Source organism: Solanum lycopersicum, chromosome 10 (assembly GCF_036512215.1).
Source record: "Solanum lycopersicum chromosome 10, SLM_r2.1".
NCBI lineage: Eukaryota > Viridiplantae > Streptophyta > Magnoliopsida > Solanales > Solanaceae > Solanum > Solanum lycopersicum.
This window is the reverse complement of record NC_090809.1, coordinates 37,884,795-37,910,651: the sequence shown is the minus strand read 5'-3', so window position 1 is coordinate 37,910,651 and position 25,857 is coordinate 37,884,795. Positions and strand designations below refer to the sequence as shown.

Here is a 25,857-nt window from a genome sequence, read left to right as displayed (position 1 = left end):
CTCCAAGACCATTATGTGAAAGCCCTTAATTGTTGAATGTCTCTTAACTGACCTAATGAACATAGTGACATAAGCTAAATGCATGTTAATGAAAAGGTACTTATCTAGTGTAGATTTAAGGATTGCTTGGGCAGGCTAGGAGAGGTTGTATGGGCGATCTCTTCATATCTTACTTAGGTGAGTCTTGGAGTAATTATAGGTAGGGAGTTAAATTGATGAAGCGGGAACAACTTTATCTTACGTAATCTAAAGGATCACTTTGGTGGGTTTGAAGGGGTTGTATGGGCGTCCGCTTTATAACTCACTCAAACAAGCCTTAGAATGACCTTTGGTAGGAGGGTCTTATGTTTATGTGATTTGGAGTGATCTTGATGCTATATTGTGTAATGTGACTAAATAAGCTTATGTTGACTTGTAAGTGATTCTTATACTTGTCTTATGAAGTTTTACTTAAAAACATCATGTTTACACCATACTTTGTGCATTCTAATGAACTTATTCCATATATTTTGTCTATATCTAAAGGTGTATGTAGCATTTGATAGAAGTCTTGAAGTGTAAGCTTAGATTAGTATTCATTCAAGCAAATTTGGGTTAATGTTCTCAATATATTTGAGGACATCACTATGTTTAGTTTTTATTTTGGAAAGTATTGTAATAGACTTCGATATTTCTGTATTTTGATGTATGGGTCGTGTCCGAAGATATTCATGTGTCAAAGATGGTGACTTTGAGACATAGCCTTTCCTTATGATTTTCTATAAATATATGATTGAAGTATTACTATTTCATTCAAAAAGTTCTAATTCCGCACTTCTTTTCATATAAATATATGCAATGAATGATGTCAGCGCCAAAGGGCTTGTACAAGACCTCCGAGAGGTCAAGTACGTTGTTCCACCATTCGAGGTAATGCAATATATTCTAGGGTGTGCTCTCGGATCTTGACACAATTAGTGATCTCTTGTAATTGTGTAAGAAACCACGGATATTTAGAGGGCTTAGAGACAAAACGGAGAAAAAAAGTCGCAACGCATGTCTGTAGGGCCCTATGTCGCGGCGCCTCCCATAAAACCAGAGGAAAGTCTCTGTCCGTATGGACTTGGGGCGGCGTGCCGACCAGAGTGCCGCAACTTGTCCTCTAAAGTTTATGGCCTAGCGCCCCACGCCTTTCAGAGCGAAAAGGACGCCTAGACACCCCATTCATTCCCCATCTTTTAGTACTAATTGCTAAGTCATGTACCCATGTTCTTAGTTGATTCCAATACTCAAAGGTACATCTAAGCATCATGAAATCATTCATTAACATGATATCATGAACCATGCATCAATAATCCAATTCAAGGAAAGTTAAGATCAAAATCAAAGAAGTTAAGAGTCAAGTCTAAAAGTTAAGAAGCAAGTCGAAGTAAGTTCTTAAAGTTTCCAAGAGTATTTATCCAAAGTTTCAACTTTGTTAAGCCTTAAGTTGCAAGTAAAGGAAAGAGTAAAGAGTTGAGTTTATTTCATAAAATTTATTAGGGAAATAACGATTCCCTAAGAGTTACAAGTCTTTTCACATTTTGAGCAAGAAAGGAAGCTAGACTTCGAATAGAGCTTTTGGCTAGTTTTAATAATGAGGAAACTGTTATTTACAAGAGAGCTTTTAAAGCTAAGTTAGATAAATTGCCTCAAACTAGAGTAGAAGTTTTTTTTAAAACATATGATCTTAGTATTTTGGGAGTAGTATTGAGCACCTATATGGGGACAGGAGTTCATATTAACTCAAGCCCCCATAAACCATGTAGCCAACATGGACAGAAAAAGGGTCATACATTTTAGATAATTCCTAGGTGCTATTTCGCATAGACTAGTGGATCCACTTAGTAGTTTAGGTTCTAGTAACAACCCAAGGAAATACCCTATAATTTATATGGCTTACTTGACCTCTCGGAGGCTTGTACAAGTTTCTTATCTATCATTCATTATATAGGTATGAGAAGTAGTGCGGAATTAAAACTTTTCACAACGTAACTAATAAGAAACTCTTATATTAAACTAAGGAACAAGTCTCATCATCACATTCCAACTTAGACACGTCTCAACATCATAGGGTCACGTCCCTTTACAATGAAAGTAAACAAACAAATTCTTATACAAGTCTTTAAAAGAAAGAAACTAAAAGAAACATAGTCTATGTCCTTGAACATATGAGGACATACCAATCTTGAGAGAATCAATTCCCCAAGCTTCACCTTCTATGAACCTTCACTTGCCTTGCACCTATACTTATAGAAATATAGCAAAATATAGGATTAGTACAAACATTGTACTAAGTATGGCATTGCGCAAAAACATGCTAATGAGGACATTTTAGTCAAAACATAATTTTGTGCTATTTTAGTAAAATATTCATGAATGAAGTTTACAGAGAATCACATAAGTCATCATTTAACATATAAGGTAACACTTCTATAACTTCAACACTTGACACATTTATCAAGTAATCCATTTATCATTTAGACCTTCCTATCCAAAGTTTATCTTAAGACTCGCCTAGGTAAGACATGAAGAGACAACCCATACAACCTATTGAATACACACTAAGTGATCTTTATGACTTCCAAAGATAATTATAATTTGTTTCAATTAAACAAGTCAACATTCATTATTAAAGATACTACAAGAAACATACATACATTTAAGAACTTCACATAAAAACCATCCTCCAAGACAACCCCCAAGTTATACTTAGTGCAATGTGAAAGTACCATCCCATAATACTACTCGCACCTTATTGCTTCTTGAGAATTTCCTTAGACTAGGAACATCACATTCGTTATTCACATAACTTTCATCACATTAGACATAAGGTGAACATGCTTCATTAACATTAGACATGAAGTCAACTTAATTCATTCACATCATTATACTAACCCATTCATACATTTTCGTATATGGACACACCAAGACTCCCTCAAAATTTTTACTTGTGCAATGGATAGATGACGTCCAATTCCACCTCCTCCCCTAAGTAGAACACCCTTAAGAAGACATAGTTCATTAAATTCTTGTGGGTTCTAGCTTTAATAGATATATACCATGAGATCTCGACATGGAATCCCGTTATTAACCCCTACCAGATAAGGGATCCTTACTTGCCTAAAGTAGGGTCATTCTCTTAGCATTTACATGGATCTCAAATAGCTACTCTTATGTGGGAGCATAGTTAAGAGATAAAAAGATTTCTTCTATGTAACTCATATCAACTAAAGAACAACACTCATCTCAATAGGTACATTGGATACACCATATCTACTCACGAAGAGTATACACCCCTTCTTTAAATCCTCTAGGTATTAAGCATAACTCTTTTATGGATTCTTAAAAATTCTTTACATTCATTAACTATAGGTTAAGGTATAGTTATTTAGTACTAAATATCTACTAACTATGAGTGCTTATCCCTAGAGGTTACTTTTGAATGCCACATCTCAACTAACGAACAGTATCCAACCTCCAACCTATATTTGGATAACTCTTGGGAATAGTGAGGTTGCTAATAAACACTTCATATCAACTAACGATGAGTTTCCACCACCAAAATCATATAATTTCATCCACTAGAGTTTTTAGGAATAGTAGGGATGGTACTAGACAGTCACGACCAGAATCTAGACACCAAACGGACGGGCGTCGTTGACCTCTCAGAGGTTGCAGACAAGCCTACATACGTCATCTTTACTCCATCTAGGTTAATTTTTACGTAAAATTTGAACTTTTTGTATTTAACATTCATATAAGACATGCTACTTAAACTCATAAATGTTCACAATCAACGATCTAACATTAAGATCATCAAATGAAAGAAATAGTTTAATACTACATTAAGTGTATACTTACAAAAATGGCCCCTGTACAAAGTGTGAAATGAAATGGGAAATGAAACACTAGTGGAACATGCTCCACTAGCTAAAGCCTATATCTTAGCTAGATATTAACAGTAGAAATCCTGGAAATCACGAGGTCCTACCAAGTCTGGTTGAAAGCTCTACATCGGATAGATGCAATGTCGTACCGTAAGATCTAACTTCCACCTGTGCCTACACCTAAAAATAGATATTTGTATTGAATTAGTACACTTATACTAAGTATGGATAGAAGCAAGCAAACACCAAGGACATGCATGAGTAAGAATGGATCTTTCCTAACAACATGAATAATGGAAGGTCGAATCAGTGGACTTGCCAAATTTTGATTAGGAAAGTCAATGGACCTGCCAAATTTGGATTTTGAAACTCATTTCGTATGTGTAACATGCATCATCAAAATTATCATTTTGCAAACAACACATAACATATTTCACAAATCATAGCACGTAGTTCATATCATTCTTTCATATGCCATGAGACCTTGGGATCATGGACTTGAGGTTAGGACTTCCCAAAATGAGGGCTCAACATATGGGACCTCAACTAGGGAGCGTTCTCTAGCAAACACAGAGTCTGCTTCATTCATTCATACATACTTCATTTTTCATTCTTTCATACACTAGTGCAATCACCAGTCATACCTAGTATGTAGTTTAAGACTCTTATCGGATTTGATGTGCAATGACCAAGAATAACCTTGCGTCATTACTTAAGTCTAGCTCACCACTTGATTATCCTATCCTTACACCTTTAGTATTTGTTCATTTCATTATGTGCATCATTTGAGGCTGGCCTCACTCATATTTTGGGAACTTTAACTTTAACTGACATAGATCATGTGAGCATCATGAAATCCATTGTCTCCCCCACACTGAAAAGAGGTGGAATCACCGACAAAGGTGACCCAAGACATGCTAGTGTAGATAAAAATTGAACCCCGATAGATCCCTATATTGGCAGTATATGTTCAAATACTAGGAGATATAACGAGACCCATACACGGCATACAAGACACTCTCATCTCATGAGAATTACGTGAATCTCCACCCTTCTTGAATAAAGGCATCACCGCTTATATCTAGCCTATCGGTGCTTAGTATAAAGTTCCATTACATTCAACTCATACATCATGAAAATTGGCTTCTAGCATGAGGACATCATAGCTCATTAGATGATTTCTCATCTCATTATTAGTATTAAGTATGCGTTAACTTCAATACTTTCATTAGAGTGTTCATAGAGACTGGTCTTTTCATTAACTTTACACTCTCATAGGTGAGTACGTTTTGGTAACATTTACTTAGGCTCATTTGAGATTGCTCTCATATTTCACATTAGCCTCTTCTCATGTTGTCACCACATTCATTAACTTTAACACATTTGCTCTTCATAATTACTCACCCCTTTACATGAATGTTCATTTCATCATATGCCAATGCACTTGGCCATTTAGTATGTTTCACACTTTTACTTAACCATTCTAGGTTTACATCATTTCATCACATACGTCTTAATTTCACTTACTTTTAAACGTATGCTAGACTTATGAGTCCACACATACAAGCCATGAGGCTTCATTCATAGTTAGTCTAAGTGATTAATGTTTACCTAAGATTATGTGGTACAAGGCTTATGCATCTTGTAGATATTCCAAGATATTGATTTTGATCTTTAGAGGCAGCATTAATTAAACATTTATTCACATATGACTCATGTGTCAATACGTAATTTGGGAAAGGGAACCCGACTTCAAACCCCTAGGAAACATTTAGTTATTTTTTTCCGCCTAATTTCTTATTTACATTTCTGCTTAGGGATCCCATTTTCAAATCCCCTCACTAACATTATTTTTACTTTATTTTTCCCTTCTCTCTCTTCACCTTAGGCGTTTAAGCACCAGGGGATCAGGAATCGAACCCCCATAGCAACATTCATTTATTTCTCCTTTTTTCCTAAGTTCTTTCTTGTTAGACGAGAGGAGGTGGGTTCGAATAACATTCCTCTAATTAATTTTATTAAGTCTCTCTTTATATCCTCCTTCGGCAAAGAGGTGGTGGGTTATAATCCCACTCCTCTAATTATTTTATTATTTTATATTTTCCCTTTGCTCTCTTGTTTGGCCGACAGGTTGTGGGTTCAAATCCCACACCTCTCTTTTTATTTTTTTTAGCATTCATGTTATGAGTTCTTGGGTTCAATCCCTAGTGACCTCACCCATTTTAATTTATTTTAAACTTCTCCAAAACTTCAAGCATCTGGCCGAAACTCCATCACCAAGTGTTGGAAATTTGATTATGTCTCTAGACTTTACTTACAAACATTCATACATTCATTTTGTGGTATTTTCATGATTTGTTTAACGCGTTTTTAGCTATAGATTTATTGTTGTATTAACTAAGATTTTTCCACTTAAGATCAGCCTCCTTACACTTCCTTTAAACATAATAAGTTACACATCTTATGCACATCAATTCCAATCATTAAACTAGCCATTCTAAGGGTTCAAAACCGAGAACAACAACATACATTTTACATATTGCACAACATCATTTTCGGTTGACATCATTGAACATGCTTGAAATTTCCAAACACAAAATCACAAAAAAACATTTCATACTTAGCTACCAGCAACCATACCGACCACTTGATTTTTAACCAAATTTAGATTGAAATAGGAAGTAGACTAGGGATAAAAAATTCGATAATAGAGGGGACAACCCTATTTTCATACGTTGAATTCGTAAAAAGAAATTTCTCTTGGAGAAAGGATTCATGGAGAGAAAACCCATACTTTGTTGTAGCTTTCCACATCTTCAAAGTGCTTCCCAAATCCTCCACTAAACCTTCAACATGATCCCGTCGAGAAAATTGTGTACATTTTTCGTTTCTTAAGTTAGCTTATTTATTTGTATTTTCTTTTTGATAAGTTCTTTGAGTGTAGAGAACTTTTTTTTTGGTTTTCTGATCTTTTGTTTTCTGTTTTTGCAGCCAAAAAGAAAGAGAAACGGGAGAGAGGTATAGGCGTGAGAGAGAGAGGTGTGAGATAGTGTTCCTTAGAGTTGATTTGTTGGCAAGACTTAGTTAAATTAATTAATAATTAATAAATAATAATTAAAAATCTTATTGACTTTTTTTAATCAGTCATTAATTATTAATTATTAAATTAATCTACCAAATTAATTAAAAAAATTAAATCATTGCTCCCAACTAGGTTCGAACCAGAGTGGAGTAAGATTTTTCTTAATGGGCAATTTCGGCCCTCACTTCCAAAAATGCCCCTCCACAATATTAATAAAATAATTAATTACATATTTAGGGTAATTACGATACTACCCTTAGCTTGGAAAAAGATCGTTTTACCTATAGACCCTCCAAACGTAAGATTTCCCCTCTTGTAAGTCCAGTAAAGACTCATCCGGGCAAATCTTAATATTCGGGAGCCCTACATGGCTGGACCCAACCTTTCCTAGCTCAACTAACTCCCCAAGTTAGTTGGCTTGGATGTTGCAAGGGTTCAGAGGCCTATTTCTACGCGCATCAATGCGTGTGAACCTGGTCTAATCGTGGGCATTCTAGAGACATTAAGCATTACTTATCTTATAAATTTTTAGGGTTGTTACATTATCCCCCCACCCTCCATAGGAACATTCATACCTGATGACACTACTAATTATTTCGTTTAATGCCAACCAGATCATAACATAGTTACTACACATAATCAATCAATAGCTACAAAGAATGGAGAGATAAGGAAACTTAGAATTTAGAGTAGTGTGTCTAACCTCAAGAGGTGAACAGATGGGGATAACGGGATCTCATATCGTCCACGACCTCCCTCTTAGCATTCTCAACAAGATGGTTCCTTCACAATACCTTCACTTTGGCAACCTCATTGTTTCTCAGCCGCTTCACCTGTCTGTCTGGAATCTTAACAAGTATCTCCTCATAGGACAAGTCTTCGTCAACCCTCATACCATCAACAAGTAGAATCGATGTTGGATCACCCAGGAACTTCTTCAACATGGACACATGAAATACTGAATGAGCAGAAGCTAGCTCCGCAGGCAATGCCAACTCATAGACCACCTTACCCACAAGTTGTAGGACCTCATATGGCCCAACATACTCGGACTCAACTTCCCCTTCCTACCAAACCTCATCACCCCTTCAGAGGTGATATCTTCAAATAGACCTGGGCGCCAACATCAAACTCTAAAGGCCGATTCCTGTTATCCGAATATGACTTCTTCCTACTATAAGTAGTATCCATCCTTTCTCTAATCACTCTAACCTTCTCCAAGGCCTCGTGAATGATCTCTTCACCCAAAATGGATGACTCTCAAACCTCAAACCACCCAAATGGAAACCTACACCTCCTACCATACAATGCCTCATAAGGTGCCATCCCAATGTTGTAGTGATAATTGTTATTATACGAGAACTCTATCAAAGGCAAGTGGTCGTCCCAACTACCTCTGAAGTCAACCACGCACGCCTTTAACATGTCCTTCAATGTCTGAATGGTCATCTCAGCCTGCCCATCAGTCTGAGGATATAAGGTAGTACTGAGCTTCACTTGCGTGCCTAAAATCTTTTGGAAAGATCTCTAGAAATGCAAAGTGAAATGAGCTCCTCTATCTGAAATAATGGACAAAGAAATTCCATGCCATCTCACAACAATCTAGAGTCTCGCATATTCCTCGGCCATGTAAATAGACTTCAAAGGAATAAATTGGGCAGACTTATTCATTTTGTCCACAATAAACAATATGGACTCATTCTTCCTCCTAGTCTTCAGAACACCAACCACAAAGTCCATATTAATGGCCTCCAACTTCCAAGTTGGAAGCTCGATAATCTGAGTCAAACCGCCTGACTTAAGATGCTCTGCCTTAACCTGATGATAATTAGGACATTTAGCCACATACTCTGCAATGTCCTTCTTCATTCCATCCCACCAATAGATCCGCTTAAGATCATGATACATCTTGGTGGAACCTGGATGTATGGAATATCTGAAACCATGGGCCTCTTCAAAAATTGTGGTCGCAAATCATCCACATCTGGTACACACAACCTTTCCTAGTACCTAAGTATGTGTTCACCTCCCAAGGCAAAAGACATTCATCTTTGTCAATACTGAGTCATTCAGCTCCGTCAAAACGTATTCAAGATGCTGGCCCTTCTTGACATCAACTACCAAGGATGATTCCGAACTAGGATGGACCGAAACACCCCCACTAGTAGAGTAAACCAACCTCACACCCAGTCTAGCCATTCTGTGTACATCTTTCACCAACTCCTTCTTCTCATCTTCAACGTGGGTTGTCCTCCCTTGCTCACCCTGCTCAAAGAAATAGCTACAACATTAGCCTTACCTATATGGTAGTGGACAGTCATGTCATATTCTTTCAACAACTCAAACCATCTTCGGTGACGTAGATTAACTCCCTCTTTGCAAACACATACTAGAGACTCTTGTGGTCTGTGAATACATCCATATGTACTACATACATGTTGTGCCTCCATAGCTTCAGTGCAAACACCACCACTACAAACCCTAAGTCATGAGTTGGATAGTTCTTCTCAAGCACCTTGAGCTTTATGGATGCATAGGTTATCACCTTACCTGCCTGCATAAGAACACAACCTAATCCAATCTTAGATGCATCACAATATACAGTGGAATTTTGATATACCGTGGTTTCACGGTATAATTAATACTTTTTCATTAAGTTTAGTGTGTCCGAAAGCCTTTTTGTGCTAATTTTGATATAAGTTTCTCTTTGTTTTGCAAGAATTCTGTCCAAAGCTGAATGCGGAGATTTTGAGCGAAAAAATGCAGAAGAGACCACCTACGGAGCTTATGACGGTCCGTCATGCCTGTGACGGTCCGTAGGTGGCAGCGTAGTGCAGCTGCTGAAGGAAGATGGGGAAGTCTGACCAAGTGTGGGATTACGAAGCTTGTGACGGTCCGTCATTGCTATGACGGTCCGTCCTGCAGGTTCGTCGTGAAGATCAGAGAAGTGATCCCAGTACCCAGATTCCAAGAGTTGAAGTATTTTGAAACGAAGACCCTCGACGGACAGTTGTGCCTATGACGGTCCGTCACACTTGCCGTTGAGGGGAATGAAGAGAGCAGTAGAAGAAATTGCTAAGTATGGGACGACGGAGTCCATGACAGTCCGTCGTGACCACGACGGTCCGTCGCGTGGTACGTCGACCCAGCCACATTTTGGCAGATTTCCAGCAATTAGAATCATTGTTTAATTAGGTTTTCATTTTTTTATAAATAGTTTGAAAAACCTCGTTTTTGAGGTTAGACTCTGCTAGATTAGACATCATATTATTAGACATTGTGTATTAGTGTTTGATTTTTGGAGATTCTTACAAGTGATTTTTGGCGATTAATCAAGCAACCTTTTGGACTTTATTCTTTCTCATTGAAGTAAGTACATGAATTCTTATTTAATATATTTGAATATTGTGTTAATGGCTATGAGTAACTAAACTCCATAACTAGGGTTGTGGGAACCATAAGCAAATAATGAGATAAACCCTAGCTAAAATAAGAATTCTAGAATAGTGTCTTGCATGTATAAATAATTCTTTCGCTTAGAAGTCTTTTTAACGGATGATCAACGTTAGAACTCGTCTTAATGCTACTTGTCGGACCAAGGAGGTAGATAATAGGAAAAGAATTATTAACATATATTTAGTGTATACTATCTAATAGGCTAGTATTGATTGGTACAAGTCAATAACTTAGTCAAATATCGCATACGATGCTTAATATGAGGTAAAGATAAGGGTAAAGAAAGCAACACACGTAGCCGGACCAAGGTGCGGAGTGAGATTTTCTAGATGCCGGACCAAGGATTTAGAAATACATAACTTATCACTTTGCATGCAAGATACTAGGAAAGAATTGTTATAGTTAGAATTATCAAGTTATGAACCTGTGGGGAACACGTAAACCCTAGTTACTTTGATTAATTGATTAAAATTCAACATTCAAAACTGTTAAGTGTCTCTTTCAATTTCGTTAGTTATTTTTACTCATTAGGAGACACAAACCCCTTTTTTTATGTTTTTACTTTCTAAGGAAGTCATCAACCGAGCAATAGTAATAACAAGTTGAAGTTAAGTCTAGACTATTTTCCTCGTGGGAACGATCCCAACCTCACTAGTTGGGTTATTTACTTGACGCGACCGCTTTACTTCTCATTTGAGAAGTAAGTTTGAGCGTATCAAATTCTCACCACACTTAGGCAAGGTAAGCACCGGGGATAAAGTGAGTCTATCCTTGAGCTCTTTGATGCTCTTTTCGCAAGTCTTCGCCCAATAAAACTTGACTTTCTTCTTCGTCAAGGCAGTGAGTGGGGCGGCAATGGAAGAAAAACCCTCCACAAACCTACGATAGTAACTAGCCAATCCCAAGAAGCTACTAATATCTGTGGGAGAAAGAGTTTTTGACATGTTCTTAATAGCCTCAGTCTTCCTGGGATCTACATCCACACCTGTATCGGAGACTACATGACCCAGGAAGGTTAGTGATCTGAGCCAGAATTCACATTAGCTGAATTTGGCATACAACTGATGTTTCCTAAGTACCTGCAACGTTAGTCTCAATTTTTGTTCATGCTCTTCCTTTGTCTTAGAATAGATGAGAATGTCATCAATGAATAGTATGACAAAGGAATTGAGGTATTCACGGAAAACTCTGCTCATGATGCCCATAAATGCAGCAGGGGCATTAGTGATACCAAATGACATCACTAGGAACTCATATTGACCATAACGGGTATGAAAGGTTCTTTTTTGGATATCTTCACCCTAACTCTAAGCTGATGGAACCTTGAACTAAGACCAATCTTCGAGAAGAAATTAGATCCTTAGAGTTAGTCAAACAAATCATTTATTCTGGGAAGTGGATACTTATTCTTGATAGTGACCTTGTTGAGCTGCCGATAATCGATACACATTCTAAGGGTTCCATCTTTATTTTTCACAAACAAAACTAGAGCACCCCAAGGGGATATGATCGGTTTAATGAAACCCTTATTAGTGAGATCTTTTAAATGTAGCTTCAACTCTTTGAGTTCAGCTGCAGACATTCTGTAAGGAGGAATTGAAATTTTTTTCGTACCAGTTTGTAAGTCGATACCAAAGTCTATCTCTCTAGGGGGAGGAACTCCATGCAAATCATAAAGAATTATATCTTGAAACTCACTCACTACAGGCACAAAGTCTATGGAAGGAATTTCATGATCTAAATCATTAACACTCACAAGATGACACAATAACCCATTGGACATCATTTTATTGGCCTTAAGGTTTGAAATCAAGGGATTAGGATGACTCGAATTGTACCTCTCCCAAACCAGCTCTTTTTCAATAAGGAAATGAAACCTCCCAATCCTACTACGACAATCCATACAAGCATAACAACTATGAAGACAGTCCATGTCAAGAATATCATCAAAATCATTCATAAGTAATTCAACCAAGTCTGCACACATAGTTTTACCGCATACAACTTTTAGGCAATCCTTGTATACCCTATCAGTCCTTACCTTTTCTCCTAAAGGTGTACTAAGAACTATAGGATCATGGAGAACTTCTGGCAATATTTCAAAAGTGAGAGCAAGCAAAGGAGTGAAAAAGGAAAGCGTAGACCCTGGATCAAGTAAAGCATAAATAGAAGTTCAGAATACTTGCAGCATACATGTAGTAAAATAAGAAGTCTTCTCATGCTCTTCTATGACCTTTAGGGAGTAGAAACTTTTCCTCTTAGGAGGTTCGGTTGCTGTTGTACCCTATGTGTTAGGTCTAGGATGAGCATTATCTCTAGCCTAACCTCTTTTCTGTGGGAAGTCCCTGGCCATTTGTCTACTCTTACCACATCCGAAACACGCATTAGTGTCATGTTTGAACTCTACACTGTGAGCACGGCCACACTTAGCACAGTCCTTTCTGGGATGCTGCACATCACCTGCACTACCCTTCTTGGGCTCGGATCTGCATCCTCTGGGTTTTGCACTCCTCTGGAAGTTAGAATTCCTAGAACTATGTTGCCCCGTTTTGAACCTCGGTTGTTCACGACCACCAAAGTTGTTCCTGTTTTCTCCATTGGTAGGACCAGCTTGATTAGAAATCTTAGGCCTCCTAGCATCAAAAATTCCCCTCCTCTTCCGATTGTCATCTACCTGTTGGACATGCACCATCAGCCTTGAGAGGTCCATGTTATCATGGAGCATCACATATTGACACTCCTCTAGATATCAGGTGATCCCTGTGAGAAACATACTCATCGTACCCTGCTGTTAGACACAAGGGAAGTGGCATACCTGGACAACTTAAAAAATTTCAAGGGACACTCCATGACTGTCATCGATCCTTGCTTCAAGTTGATAAATTCCTCAACCTTATCTTCTCTCATCTACGTGGGAAGAATTTCTCCAGAGAAACTGTCTAAAATAGCTCCCAAGTGATCGGAACTCCGCCCAACGCCCGACTATCTTTCCACATCTTGCACCAATTCTGTGCAACATCCTTGAGCTGATAGTAAGCTAGCTTAACCTTCTCAATATTTGTGGCCCCCATGTTCACAAAAATCTTTTGGAATGCGTCCACAAACTCCTGAGAATCCTCTAAAATTTTGGGCCCTGTAAAGATAGGAGGATTCATCCTCGTGAAATCTCGCTTCGTGCTTGCCATGCTACGCACTAGTGGGTTCTCCCTCTCAACATTCTTCCAGTTGACCTGGGCAATCATGGGTTGGGCCTACACGGTGATGGAATGAGCCATCAGAGCTAGAGCAGTCTGGACCTCAGCATCATTCAACCTAGATGGGTTAACTAGCATGGCCACTCCTTCAGTTAGAGCCTGGGGTGGAACTTGATTGTCCCAATCATCTGCCCCTCTTCTCCTCTGACCATTGTTCCTCTTGGTATTCATTCTATGAAAATAACAAGAGTTGATGTTTGACATGCTCATAACACCAAGAAATCAGACATTAGCAAAGGCACGATAATATCAGACTAAGGGAAATTTTCCTACGCATAATGCAGTCTCTCATTCAGGATAGTGGTGCACTTCACTACCATGACATAGAAACTAGTCAATATGGTTTATGTGAACTTATACTCTAAATTTAACCTAGTGCTCTTATACCAACTATGTCATCACTGGAATCAAGATTCCAAACGACACCGACGTCGTTGACCTCTCAGAGGTCGTAGACAAGCCTACACACTTCATCTTTACTTCATCTAGATTTATTTTTAAGGAAAATTTGAACTTTTTGTTATTTAACATTCGTATAAGACATTCTACTTGAACTCATAAATGTTTACAATCAACTATCTAACATTAAGATCATCAAATAAAAGAAATAGTTTAATACTGCATTAAGTGTATGCTTGCCAAAATGGCACCAATACAAAGTCTAAAATGAAATGGGAAATGAAACACTAGTGTAACATGTTTTACTAGATAAAATCTACATCTAAGATAGATAATAACAGTAGACAGCCTCAAAAGTATGAGGGCCTACCAAGTCCGGATGAAAGCTCCACGTCCGGATAGTCGCAACTTCATACCGTAAGATCTAACGTCCACCTGTGCCTACACCTAAAAGTAGATATTTGTATGGAATTAGTAAACACTTTTACTAAGTATAAGTATATGCAAGCACACACCAAGGACATGCATGAGTAATGGCTCTTTCCTAACAACATGAATTATGGAAGGTTGAGTCAGGGGACTTGCCAAATTTGGATTAGGAAAGTCAATGGACCTGCCAAATTTTGTTTTGGAAAGTCATGCCATAAGTGTAACATGCATCATCCAACTTATCATTTTGCAAATAGGACATAACATATTTCACATATCATATCACATAGTTCATATCAGTGTTTCATATGCCATGAGGCCTTGGGATCATGGACTTGACGTTAGAACTTCCCAAAATGAGGGGTCAACATATGGGACCTCAACTAGGGAGTCTTCTTTAGCAAACACATAGTCTGCTTCATTCATACATACATACTTCATTTTTTATTCTTTCATATACTAGTGCAATCACCAGTCATACCTAGCTCACCTCTTGATTATCCTACCCTTACACCTTTGGTATCATTCATTTCATTATGTGCATGATTTGAGGATGACCTCATTCATTCTTTGGGAACTTTAAATTTAACCGATATAGATCATGTGAGCATCATGAAATTTAGCGTCTCCCCCACACTGAAAAGAGGTGGAATCGCCGACCAAAGTGACACAAAACATGCTAGGGTACATGGGAATTGAACCCCGCTATATCCCTATATTGGGAGTATAGATTTGAAGAATAGGAGATATTAGGAGACCCATACCCGGCATGCCGAACAGTCTCATGTCATGAGAGTTACGTGAACCTCTACCCTTCCCGAAAGAAGGCATCACCTCTCATAGCTAGCCTATCGGTTGCTCAGTATAAAGTTTCATTACATTCACCTCATACATCATGGAAGCTGGCTTCTAGCATGAGGATATCATAGCTCATTAGATGATTTCTCATCTCATCTTTTGTATTAAGTATTCATTAACTTCAATACTTTCATTAGAGTGTTCATAGAGACTAGTCTTTTCATTAACTTTACAGTCACATAGGTGAGTGCATTTTGGTAACATTCACTTAGGCTCATTTGAGATTGCTCTCATATTTCACATTAGCCTCTTATCATGTTGTCACCACATTCATTAACTTTAACACATTTGCTCTTCATAATTACTCACCTCTTTACATGAATGTTCATTTCATCATATGCCAATGCACTTGGTCATTTACTGTGTTTCACACTCTTACATAACCCTTCAAGGTGTATATCATTTGATCACATACATCTTAGGTTCACTTACTTTTAAACGTATGCTACACTTATGATTCCACACATACAATCCATGAGGCTCCATTCATAATTTGTCTAAGTGATTCATGTTTACCCAAGATTATGTGGTAAAAGACTTATACATCTTGTAGGTATGCCAAGATGAATAAGACTTATGTGTCAATGTGGAATTTGGGCAAGGGAACCCGACTTCAAACCCCTTGGACAATACTATGTGTCAATGCGGAATTTGGGAAAGGGAACCCGACTTCAAACCCCTTGGACAACACTTAGTTTACATTTCGTCTTGGGGAACCTGATTTCGAATCCCCTCACTAACATTATTTTTTTCTTCTTTTTCCCTTCCCTCTCTTCACCTTAGGCGTTTAAGCACTAGGGGATCCGGGATTCGTGCATTCATTTTGTGGTATTTTCACGATTTGTTTAACGCGTATTTAGGTGTAGATTCATTGTTTTTTAACTAGCATTTTTATACTTAAGTTCATCCACCTTAAACTTCATTTAAACATCACAAAGTATAAATCTTATGCACATTAATTCCAATCATTAAACTAGTCATTTTAAGGCTTCAAAACCCATAACAACAACATACATTTTACACATTGCACAACATCATTTTGGGCTAACATCATTGAACATGCTTGCCATTTCCAAACAAAAAATGACAAAAAAAATCATATTTTACTCTTAGATGCCATCAACCATACCTACAACATGATTTCTAACCAAATTTAGATTGAAATCAGAAGGAGACTATGGACAAGAAATTCGACAATAGAGGGGACAGACCTAGTTTCATACGTTCAATTCGTAGAAAGAAATTTCTCTTGGGGAAAGGATTCTTGCTTTCCGCACCTTCAAAGTGCTGACCAAATCCTCCACTAAACCTTCAACACGATCCCGTCGAGAAAACTATGTAAATTTTTTGTTTCTTATGTTAGCGTGTTTGTTTGTATTTTTTTTGGTAAGTTCTTTGAGTGTAGACAACGTTTTGGTTGTTATCTGATCTTTTTTTGTTATAGAACTAGGACTAGTTGGCAAGACTTAGTCAAATTAATTAATAATTAATAATTAATTATTAAAAATCTGATTTCCTTTTTTTCTTTTTAATCATCCATTAATTATTAATTTATTAAATTAATCTACCAAATTAATTAAAACAAATTAAATCATTGCTCCCGACTAGGTTCGAACCCGGGTGGAGTAGGATTTTGCATAATGGGAAACTTCGGCCTCTCTTCCTAGAATGCCCCTCCACAATATTAATAAAATAATTAATTATATACTTAGGGTAATTACGATACTACCCTTATCCTGGAAAAAGACCATTTTACCCCTAGACCCTCCAAACTTCATATTTCCCCTTTTTAAGTCTGGTAAAGACTCATCCGGGCAAATCTTCTTAGTCAGGAGCCTTACATAGCTGGACCCAACCTTTCCTAGATCAACTAACTACCCAAGTTAGTTTTTTTAATACCCTTGGAGGGGTAGGGGCTTAGTAACACCCCCCAGGCCTTAACATTAATAAAAAGAAAATATACATGGAGGGAGGCATAAACCAAACCTCTGGAAATATGATGGTTTGGAGTCTACTTCCCAAGGAAACAGACTCCTCCCCTTACACAAAAGATGTTGCAAAAATACTAAGTATGTTTAGAGAGGACTCCTCTCTTTACAAAGTATCTAAGAAACATAAACAAGAGAGAGTCTCCCTTTACATTTGCAAAATATTAAAAAGCTAACCTATTCAAAGAAGCTATAAATCCTTGAACTATAGCTAAGTTGAAAACATATAATCAAGGGGGCTGTTTGATTTTCCTACTTTTCCTCCTCCTTAAACATGGCATTTCCAATAAGTCCATCTGATAGTATGCCTTTTCTTTCTGAGGTAGATGTTGATGACTTAAGTATACTTGAGGGTTTGTTGATTGATGGTTGTGTTTGGACAAGGCATAAGCAACCCAATTTGCCTCCCTATAAACATGTGTACATTTGAAGTTTTGAGTTTGGTTGATCAAGTTCTGCATCCTTCTTAACTGAGTCATGAAGTTCCATTGAGGAGTTGCTTTTTGATTTATACATTTAACAACAAGCTGTGAATCCAACTCAAGTATAATGTTTCTGTATCCCATCTCCAAGGCCCAAGTCATACCAAAAATATATGCATCCATCTCTGCTCTATTATTTGTTCCCTCCCCAAGAGTTGTTGCAAAAGCCATCAGCTTTTGGCACGTTTTATCCCTCAAAATGCCTCCTACTCCCAGCCTCCCTGGATTGCCAATAGCACATCCATAAGTGTTGATCTGAATCCAATGATCTGTGGCTTTGTTCCAGGTTACCAAGTTAACCTTGGTGTCCTTGATATATGTTTCACATTTCTGGATCAGTTCTATCCACTTTGATGGCCAACTGATGTGAGGAAAAACATCCTATAGCTATCTTTGTAAATGACATATTTCACCCTCTTGATATTTGATGTTTTTCCCCCATATCTGACTGCACATTTATTCTTCCATAAATTCCAGCATATCAGGATGGAGGTGGCCTGCAGCATCATCTTGTGTGCAACATTGTTAGCTTTTGTTGTCCCCCAGAGTTGCAGCTATTGTTGAATGAGTGGCTGCTGTATTAAATCCCTGTTGTGGCTACAAATTCCTTCCACACTTTGGCAGCAAACTGACCTAAGTTGAAGATGTGTTGGATGTTTTCCATACCTGCATGATCTGTACAACAAAAACACTTTGCTGGCTCAAAGCCAAGGTTAATAAGTTTATCATTAGTGGGGAGTTTACCCATAAGGGTCCTCCAAAGAATAAAGGAAACTTTAAAGGGGATATTTTTGTTTCATAACAGAGAATTAGAGTGTTGCTTCTCCCTTTTTTCCCTGATCTCCTTCCAGGCTGAAGCACAAGTGAATCTTCTATGGTTTTTGAGAGTCCAAACTGCCTAATCCAAAAGGTGTTGTTGAGTAGGAACTTCTGTGCTGATAATGCTTGAGAATCGACATGCTGGGGCCTGCTTTATCAACTTATTCCAATTCCTTGTTCTTCCTTCCCAGAATTGAGATACAGTTATGTTGTTGTATCTTTTGGTGTTGCTTGTAAACTATGCCAGTAGACCTGTTCCAAGCCAATTATCCCACCAGAAAAAACAATTTCTAGCCTGCAAATTCCATTGTATGTGTTGTTCCACCTTGTGTCTGTTTGCCAACATGTTTTTCCATGCTAATGATCCTCTTGAATCTCACTTTTTGCAAACTGGATTTGCTCTTTGGTATTATTTAGCCTTCAAGAAGTCACCCCACAAGGTTTGTTTGGTCCTGAAAGTCCACCATTGTTTGAATTGGAAGGCCATGCATATGTCTTTCAAACTTTTCATCCCCACCCCCCCTTCCTCATATGGAAAACTCAGGTTTTTCCATGATGCCCAATGGTATCTCTTCCTCCCATTCCTCCATCCCCAAAAAAGTCAGCTATCAACCTTTGGATTTGTTTGAGTACAGTGACTGGAGGGGTACCTACAGATAATAAATGAATCGGTATACCCTGTAAAACATATTTTGTGAGGATTGCTTTTCCTCCATAACTATGTTGTTTTGTTTGCCAACCTGTAATCCTGCAAACCACATTGTCAACAAGATCAGAAAAATAAATGTTCCTAGGCCTACCAACAAATAAAGGGCAACCTAGGTAGGTAAGGGGGGCCTGTCTTTGCTTGAAACCAGTGATACTTTTAGTCCCATCTCTTGTGATATTGAAAGCACTAGAGTGAAGCATAAAGTGACTCTTATTTTCATTCATAAGTTTCCCAGAAGTCTCTTCATACTCCTTTAAGGTTTTCACTAATAATTTCAAAGTTTTGTACCTTCCAGAAGTGAAGAGAATAATGTCATCAGCAAAGCTTAAGTGGTTAACTTGAGGACCCATCCTCTCCATGAAAAAATCATGATAATTCGAGTGAGAGTGTAGACAGTTAAGTGACCTGGATAACACTTCTGCACCTAAAATAAATAGGGCAGGGGATAGGGGATCTCCTTGTTTGAGCCCTCTAGTAGAGTGAAAGAACCCGTACCTCTCACCATTGACAATGATAGAATACCAATTGTTTGCCATTATTATCTAAAAGCATGTCAATGAACCTTTCTTCAAACCCCATTTTCCTTAGCACCAAGCATATGTAAGACCAAGAGACCCTATCATATGCCTTTGCCATGTCCAGTTTAATGATGACATTACTCCCAACATTGGGTTTCTTAATTTGGTGAATAATTTCTTGAGCAAGCATAATGTTCTCAGAAATACTTCTACCCTTAACAAACCCTGATTGGTTGGAAGAGATCAAGGAGGAAAGAATAGAGCTAAGTCTGTTACTCACTATCTTAGAGATAATCTTGCTAGTGAAATTACTTAGACTTATAGGCCTAAACTTAGTTAACCTGTTTGGATAATTAACTTTAGGGAGAAGAACAATACAGGAGTGAGAAAAGTATTTGGGAATCATCTGACCACTGAAGAAAGCCTTAACTACTGCCATTAAGTCATCTTTGATAATGTGACAACATTTCTGAAAGAAGTATCCATTCATACAATCGGGACCATCTGCAGAGGTAGGATTTATAGAGAAGATCACATCTTTAAGCTCCTTCATATTTGGTAAGTTGGTTAGATGGTTATTCTGTTCTTGGTTGATCAACCTTGGAATAATCATCCAACCAACTTACCAAATATCTTTTCAAAATGATCACAAACATTCTGAGCAATTTCCTCTTATCTTGTATCCATTCCCTTTCTTTATTAATAATCTTGTGTATAAAAAGTCTACTTCTTCTTCCTTTTATAATGGAATGGAAATATTTGGAATTTGTTTCACAATCTTTGAACCGTTGAAGCTGGGTTTTCTGTTTAAGGATGGCATCCTTCATTTTCAAGAACTTGATGTACTTAGCATTGATTTCATGGAGGGTAATTCTGTTGGCATCATTTGGATGAATAATATGTTCCCCCTCTGCCATGTGAACCTGTTCTTCATACATTTTGACAATGTGAAAAATATTTCCAAACTCTTCCTTTGACCACCTACTGAGAGTATTGGCTAGCCTTTTTAATTTTTGGTGAAATCTCCACATACCAGAACCATTCACCTCTCTATTCCAACACTTTTGCACAGTTTCTATAAACTGAGGATTATCCACCCAACAATTAAGGAACTTGAAGTACTTAGTGTAGTTAAAGTCTTTGGAGATCATTTCATTCAATAAAGGGCAATGGTCTGAGACAGTAGATGACAAACGAGTGATGGTGGTTTGAGGCATACTTTCCAGCCAAGAGTCATTAACCATAGCCCTGTCAAGTCTTTTCCAAATTCTGTGGTTAATTCCTCTCTTATTGGACCATGTGAACTTGTGGCCACTGAATCCAATGTCCACAAGGCCACATGCTTGAATAACTGCTATGAAATCCATGCTTTTTGTCATATTTTAAGCCCCCCCCCCCAATTTTTCCTCTACAACAGATATGACATTAAAGTCACCTACTGCACACGAAGGTTTGGTATCCTCATTTGCTTGTAAGATCATCTTATCCCATAAAGGTCTCCTCAAGTAATCCTTACACTTTGCATAGATAAATGTAGTAGTAAACTGTGTCTGCAGCTCATTGTGTTTTATGTCACAAGTGATTTACTGTTCATCCTCATCAAAAATGTTACAGTCCACATCACTGTCCAAAAAACCCAAATCTTGCCATTATAGTTACTAATAGCATTATCCATATTCAAAAAGATTTTGAAATTCTGTATTTGAACACTATTTGAGAAAGGTTCCAGAATAGTAATTATTGATAACTGATGAAACTTTCTGAGAATTTTAAGTCTTTCCAACACCCCTTGGGTGTTGATCCCTCTCACATTCCAAATGATTGTACTAATCATTAAGATGATTAAGAAGAGAACAACTAGTATTTGGTCTGCCAGCTGTGACAGTATTGATATCTTTGTTTTTGAAGTGAAATTTTTCATGTTTGAAACCTCTTGGAGATAGGCCTTGCTCATGTGACACTTGTTTAAGCTCATCTTCTAAAATCTAATCATTTGAAGGACTGAAGTCTCTAATCAAGGCCTCACTAGTCTCATCGTCATCATCTTGATCTTCTTGAGACTGGTTATCTCCATCCAATTTATCTTCAGAATTGTTGACAGCATATTCCTCAATCAAGGAATAGGTATTAAAATGACTTAATTGAGGCCTCTTATAAGGTGGGGGAGGAGTCATGAATCTAGTCTGCAATGGTATAATGTTTAAGCCCTGGCTGTCATTGATCATCACAAACTTTTTACATGGCTCCTCCCCTTTTCCATGGGTTTGTTCCTCTTCACTATTCTGTTGCATGCTTTGTCTCCTTTAAGCAGCATCCCTTTTCTATTTACTTGGTTTATTTTTCCTCTTGGGATTGCTTTCAGGAGTTCCATTGTCTATGTGTTTTCCCTTGTCATTATTCTTTGTACCCTTATCACTGCCTTCCCCATTTTCTTTTCTGTCTTTTGGTTTATCCTTGTTATCTTCTATTTTTTGTTTCATGTTGTTTGCACTCTACATCTGTTGAATGTTCTGATGAGCTTCTCTTGATTGTGTTTCTCCCTAGAGTTGTCTGAGGCTCTAAAGTCTATTCTATGGTCATTATCCACCCCCCATGCATAACATGAGGCAAATTCCCCCCTTTGGTACCCCTTTCCTGCATGTTAGTAAGTTTATCCTGGCACCCCCCTTCATACCTCTAGTAACTTCATCATTCACTTTTAAAACATTAAATGAGTTGAGTTGGATAGCTATGATACCTGATTTTTGAAGAGTTGTGTTTTGATCCCCTGTTTCTGTGTTTCTTGTGCTTTTTCTTGTATTTCCTTGAGAGTATGTACTCCTGCCTTGCTGCTCCTCTTGATTCCTTATTTGAGGTTCCTGCATAGACACATTACTGGCATGTATATACTGGAAATTATTATTGTTACCTTCTTGTTGAGTTAGATTCTGCATTTGATCCTTTGTTGTTTGACTGGATTGCTGAACTGGTTTCCAAACTGGTTTGCTGCTTCTCTCCTCGTGTGTTTTTGGGTTTTTCCTCTTTTGTGTTTGCCATTCTTCTTCTTTTTGCTGCTCTATTTGTTTTTGCTTGCCTCTATCATTATTGTTTTGCTTCCTTTTTTCCTCACTCTTTTTGGTTTGTACTTGTATATTGTCCTTCCCCTTTTGATTTTATTGTTCCCTGCTCTTGTCTTTTTTCTCTTTTTCCTTTTCCATCATTTGTTTATACTCTTCATCCCTCATTTTTGCTTTGGATTCCTCTACTTCATGACCTTTATGTCTACAATATTCATAGTAGGGTGGGATATTTTCATATTCCAAAGGTTTCCAAATACCTACTGTGTCATTCTCATTATCCAAACCAATCCACACATGCCTTAGCCTGGGTTTGGTAAAATCAATCTGCATTTTCACCTTTGCCATACCTGCCTTAGTTCTAGTAATAGAGGCAGTGTCAAGGTATAACACTTTGCCTATATTTTCTAGTAAAGGAATTAGGAAAAGCTTCTTAAAACAGTGCCAAGGTAACCCATGTAGAAGAATCCAAACTGGAACTATTGGAGTTTCTTCCTGAGGTGTAAAGAAGGGTGTCCAAGCTTGTAACCTCATCAGTTCGCCTTCTATTGTCATCCTTTGTTGATTCCAAACGGTATTATAGCCTAATTCATTTTGCAGGTCAATAAAAACATGCCTAAAATTGTAGTGAGCAATACTAACCCCCCCCCCCCACACACACACTAAGTTGGGTATGTTGAATAAAGCTTTTCCTTATGAGCTCCATTTTGGGCATTGTTATACTGAACTTCCAAACTAGGGTATACTTACATCCACTGCTAACGTATGCACAAAATCATACATATCAAAGATGACTGCAGGTTGAGGGGTTTTGAGAACAATTGTGGGCTCTTGGGCAGCATGGATGTGTCTTAGTCTTGCAGCTAAGGTTTGAACCACAGTATAGGGAGCAGGTTCTGGGATTTTTTCCTATTGACTGCTTTGATGGCTTTGAGGGTGATTGTTTTCCAGGCTTCTTTGTAAGGGGATTTGGGAGTTGCTTTTCTGAGGGGGGTTTTGTTTGTCATAGTTGCTAGAGATTTTAGGAAACTCTCTATGATATCTATTTTGACCTTTGTCTTCCCCCCATTAGTCTGGTTTGTATTCCCATGATCACCCTCCTTTTTCCCTCGGTTATACTCATTTTGAGTACTAGATTTACTACCCAAGTTAGTTGGCTTGGCTGTTGAAAGGGTTCAGAGGCTTGGTTCTACGCGCATCAATCCGTCTGAATCCGGTCTAATCGTAGGCATTCTAGACACATTAAGAATTACTTATCTTACACATTTTTAGGGTTGTTACATAGACACTTCATCTCAACTGACGATTAGATTCTACCTTAAAATCCTTCATTTTCATTCATTAGCTTCATTTTTTCATTCATAGTGTGTTTGTAAGTACATGTTAGAACAACTTTCATATAATAACCATTATTCATAAAATTGGCTTCTAAACATGGTCATACTATATTCATCATACTTCACACACTATCATGCTTCACATTCACATAATACTTCATTTAGACATAGCATCTACAAGACACATATTCTCAACTTCATAAGACATCTCATACATATACATCCTAACATCTCTTTACTTCTTGGCAAGTAGTGTCACAAAAAGATTGTTTGGCAGCCTTCATGCCTGTCACATCTAGGTTTACCCCTAGACATAACCAGCGGCATCATCCTTTTCAAGGACTATGACTAGCATCATAGTCTCATGTCATTACATTCATACGTTGAAAGGTGCGGAAAAACTTAAAACTTTCATTAACACTACTTGGAAGTTTAAATAGACCTCTACATACACATTATATATATTCATATTGAGTATACATAGACCCTTCGTATAGGAAGGTTACTTAGCCTTCTAATTTTAAGGCAAATACATTTATAAAAAATATAAAAATAGTCTCAATGATTGTCTCATGTCATACCGTCTAAATAATTATCACAATATGGGCATATAGACCTTACATCAATCCAACAAGACCACATATAGGTCGTACAAAAGTATAATAATCAATTGAAAAGGAAAGAAATGAAAGTCTTTAAGATCATAACAAGTTACGCTAGATGGTGGCATTTCCTTCGGAAGTTAAGGACCTACCCTACTTGGACGAAAGGAAGAATCCAAGTGTTCAACAATGTTTCCTTCCAAATTCTTCAACGAATGGAAGCTAAAATGTTTGGGAAAAGAGGAAAAAATGGTTTTAATACTCCAAATGTACTAAGTATGAGACCTTATGCACATATACAAGCAAAACATGCTAAAAACAGACTTTTAGTCAAAACATGGAAAAGTCAAGAAAGTCATATCGATCAACCAAACATGCTTACTAACTCAACAAGTAATAAACATTCCAACTTACTTGAAACCAAGATTTGCTACAACCCTATCATCAAGGAATAACATGACAAGAATGAATAAGAGTCAATCATATCAAAATAACAAGGACAAGTACTCATGAAACTTTATTAAGTCAACTAGTTCAATAACCAAGCAAAGCCCCATAACCTTAGTCAATAGAGTATCCACAACAAGAAATCATGACCGATGTCCAACTTTACATAACATAACATTTAGGTTTACATTTCATCATATATTAACATTATGACCCAAGGTATACTCATAAATGAACTAATCAACAAATAGTATCAACAGTATGAAATGGTCATCATATATACATCATATATTATCATAACATAAGCATATATAAAAACCTCCTCCTAGGACTCCCTTCAAGGCAAACTCTTGCAATGTTTAGGTAGAATCACATACCCCTACTTAGGTTATCCAAGTAAGAGTTCAAGTCCTTTAATTTGTTTTACCTTTTGGGAACATCCTTCCCTAACCGACATAGTCGACATGATCTAGTGTGGTATTCGGTGTCATAAAACCCTACACCTAATGAAGG

The 25,857-nt window shown here is 37.5% G+C and overlaps 1 protein-coding gene across 1 annotated transcript in view; it reads right to left on the bottom strand.

The window, feature by feature from the left end:
- LOC138338816 (uncharacterized) overlaps positions 1-8,181 on the bottom strand; it is a 28,371-nt gene extending 20,190 nt beyond the window's left edge. Inside the window, exons 1-2 of the mRNA XM_069289900.1 lie at positions 8,104-8,181; positions 7,785-8,057 (exon numbers count right to left, since the gene is read on the bottom strand). Coding sequence (XP_069146001.1) covers positions 7,785-8,057; positions 8,104-8,181 — 351 coding nt within the window. The remainder of the gene's footprint in view (positions 1-7,784; positions 8,058-8,103) is intronic.
- Positions 8,182-25,857: the final 17,676 nt, after the last annotated feature.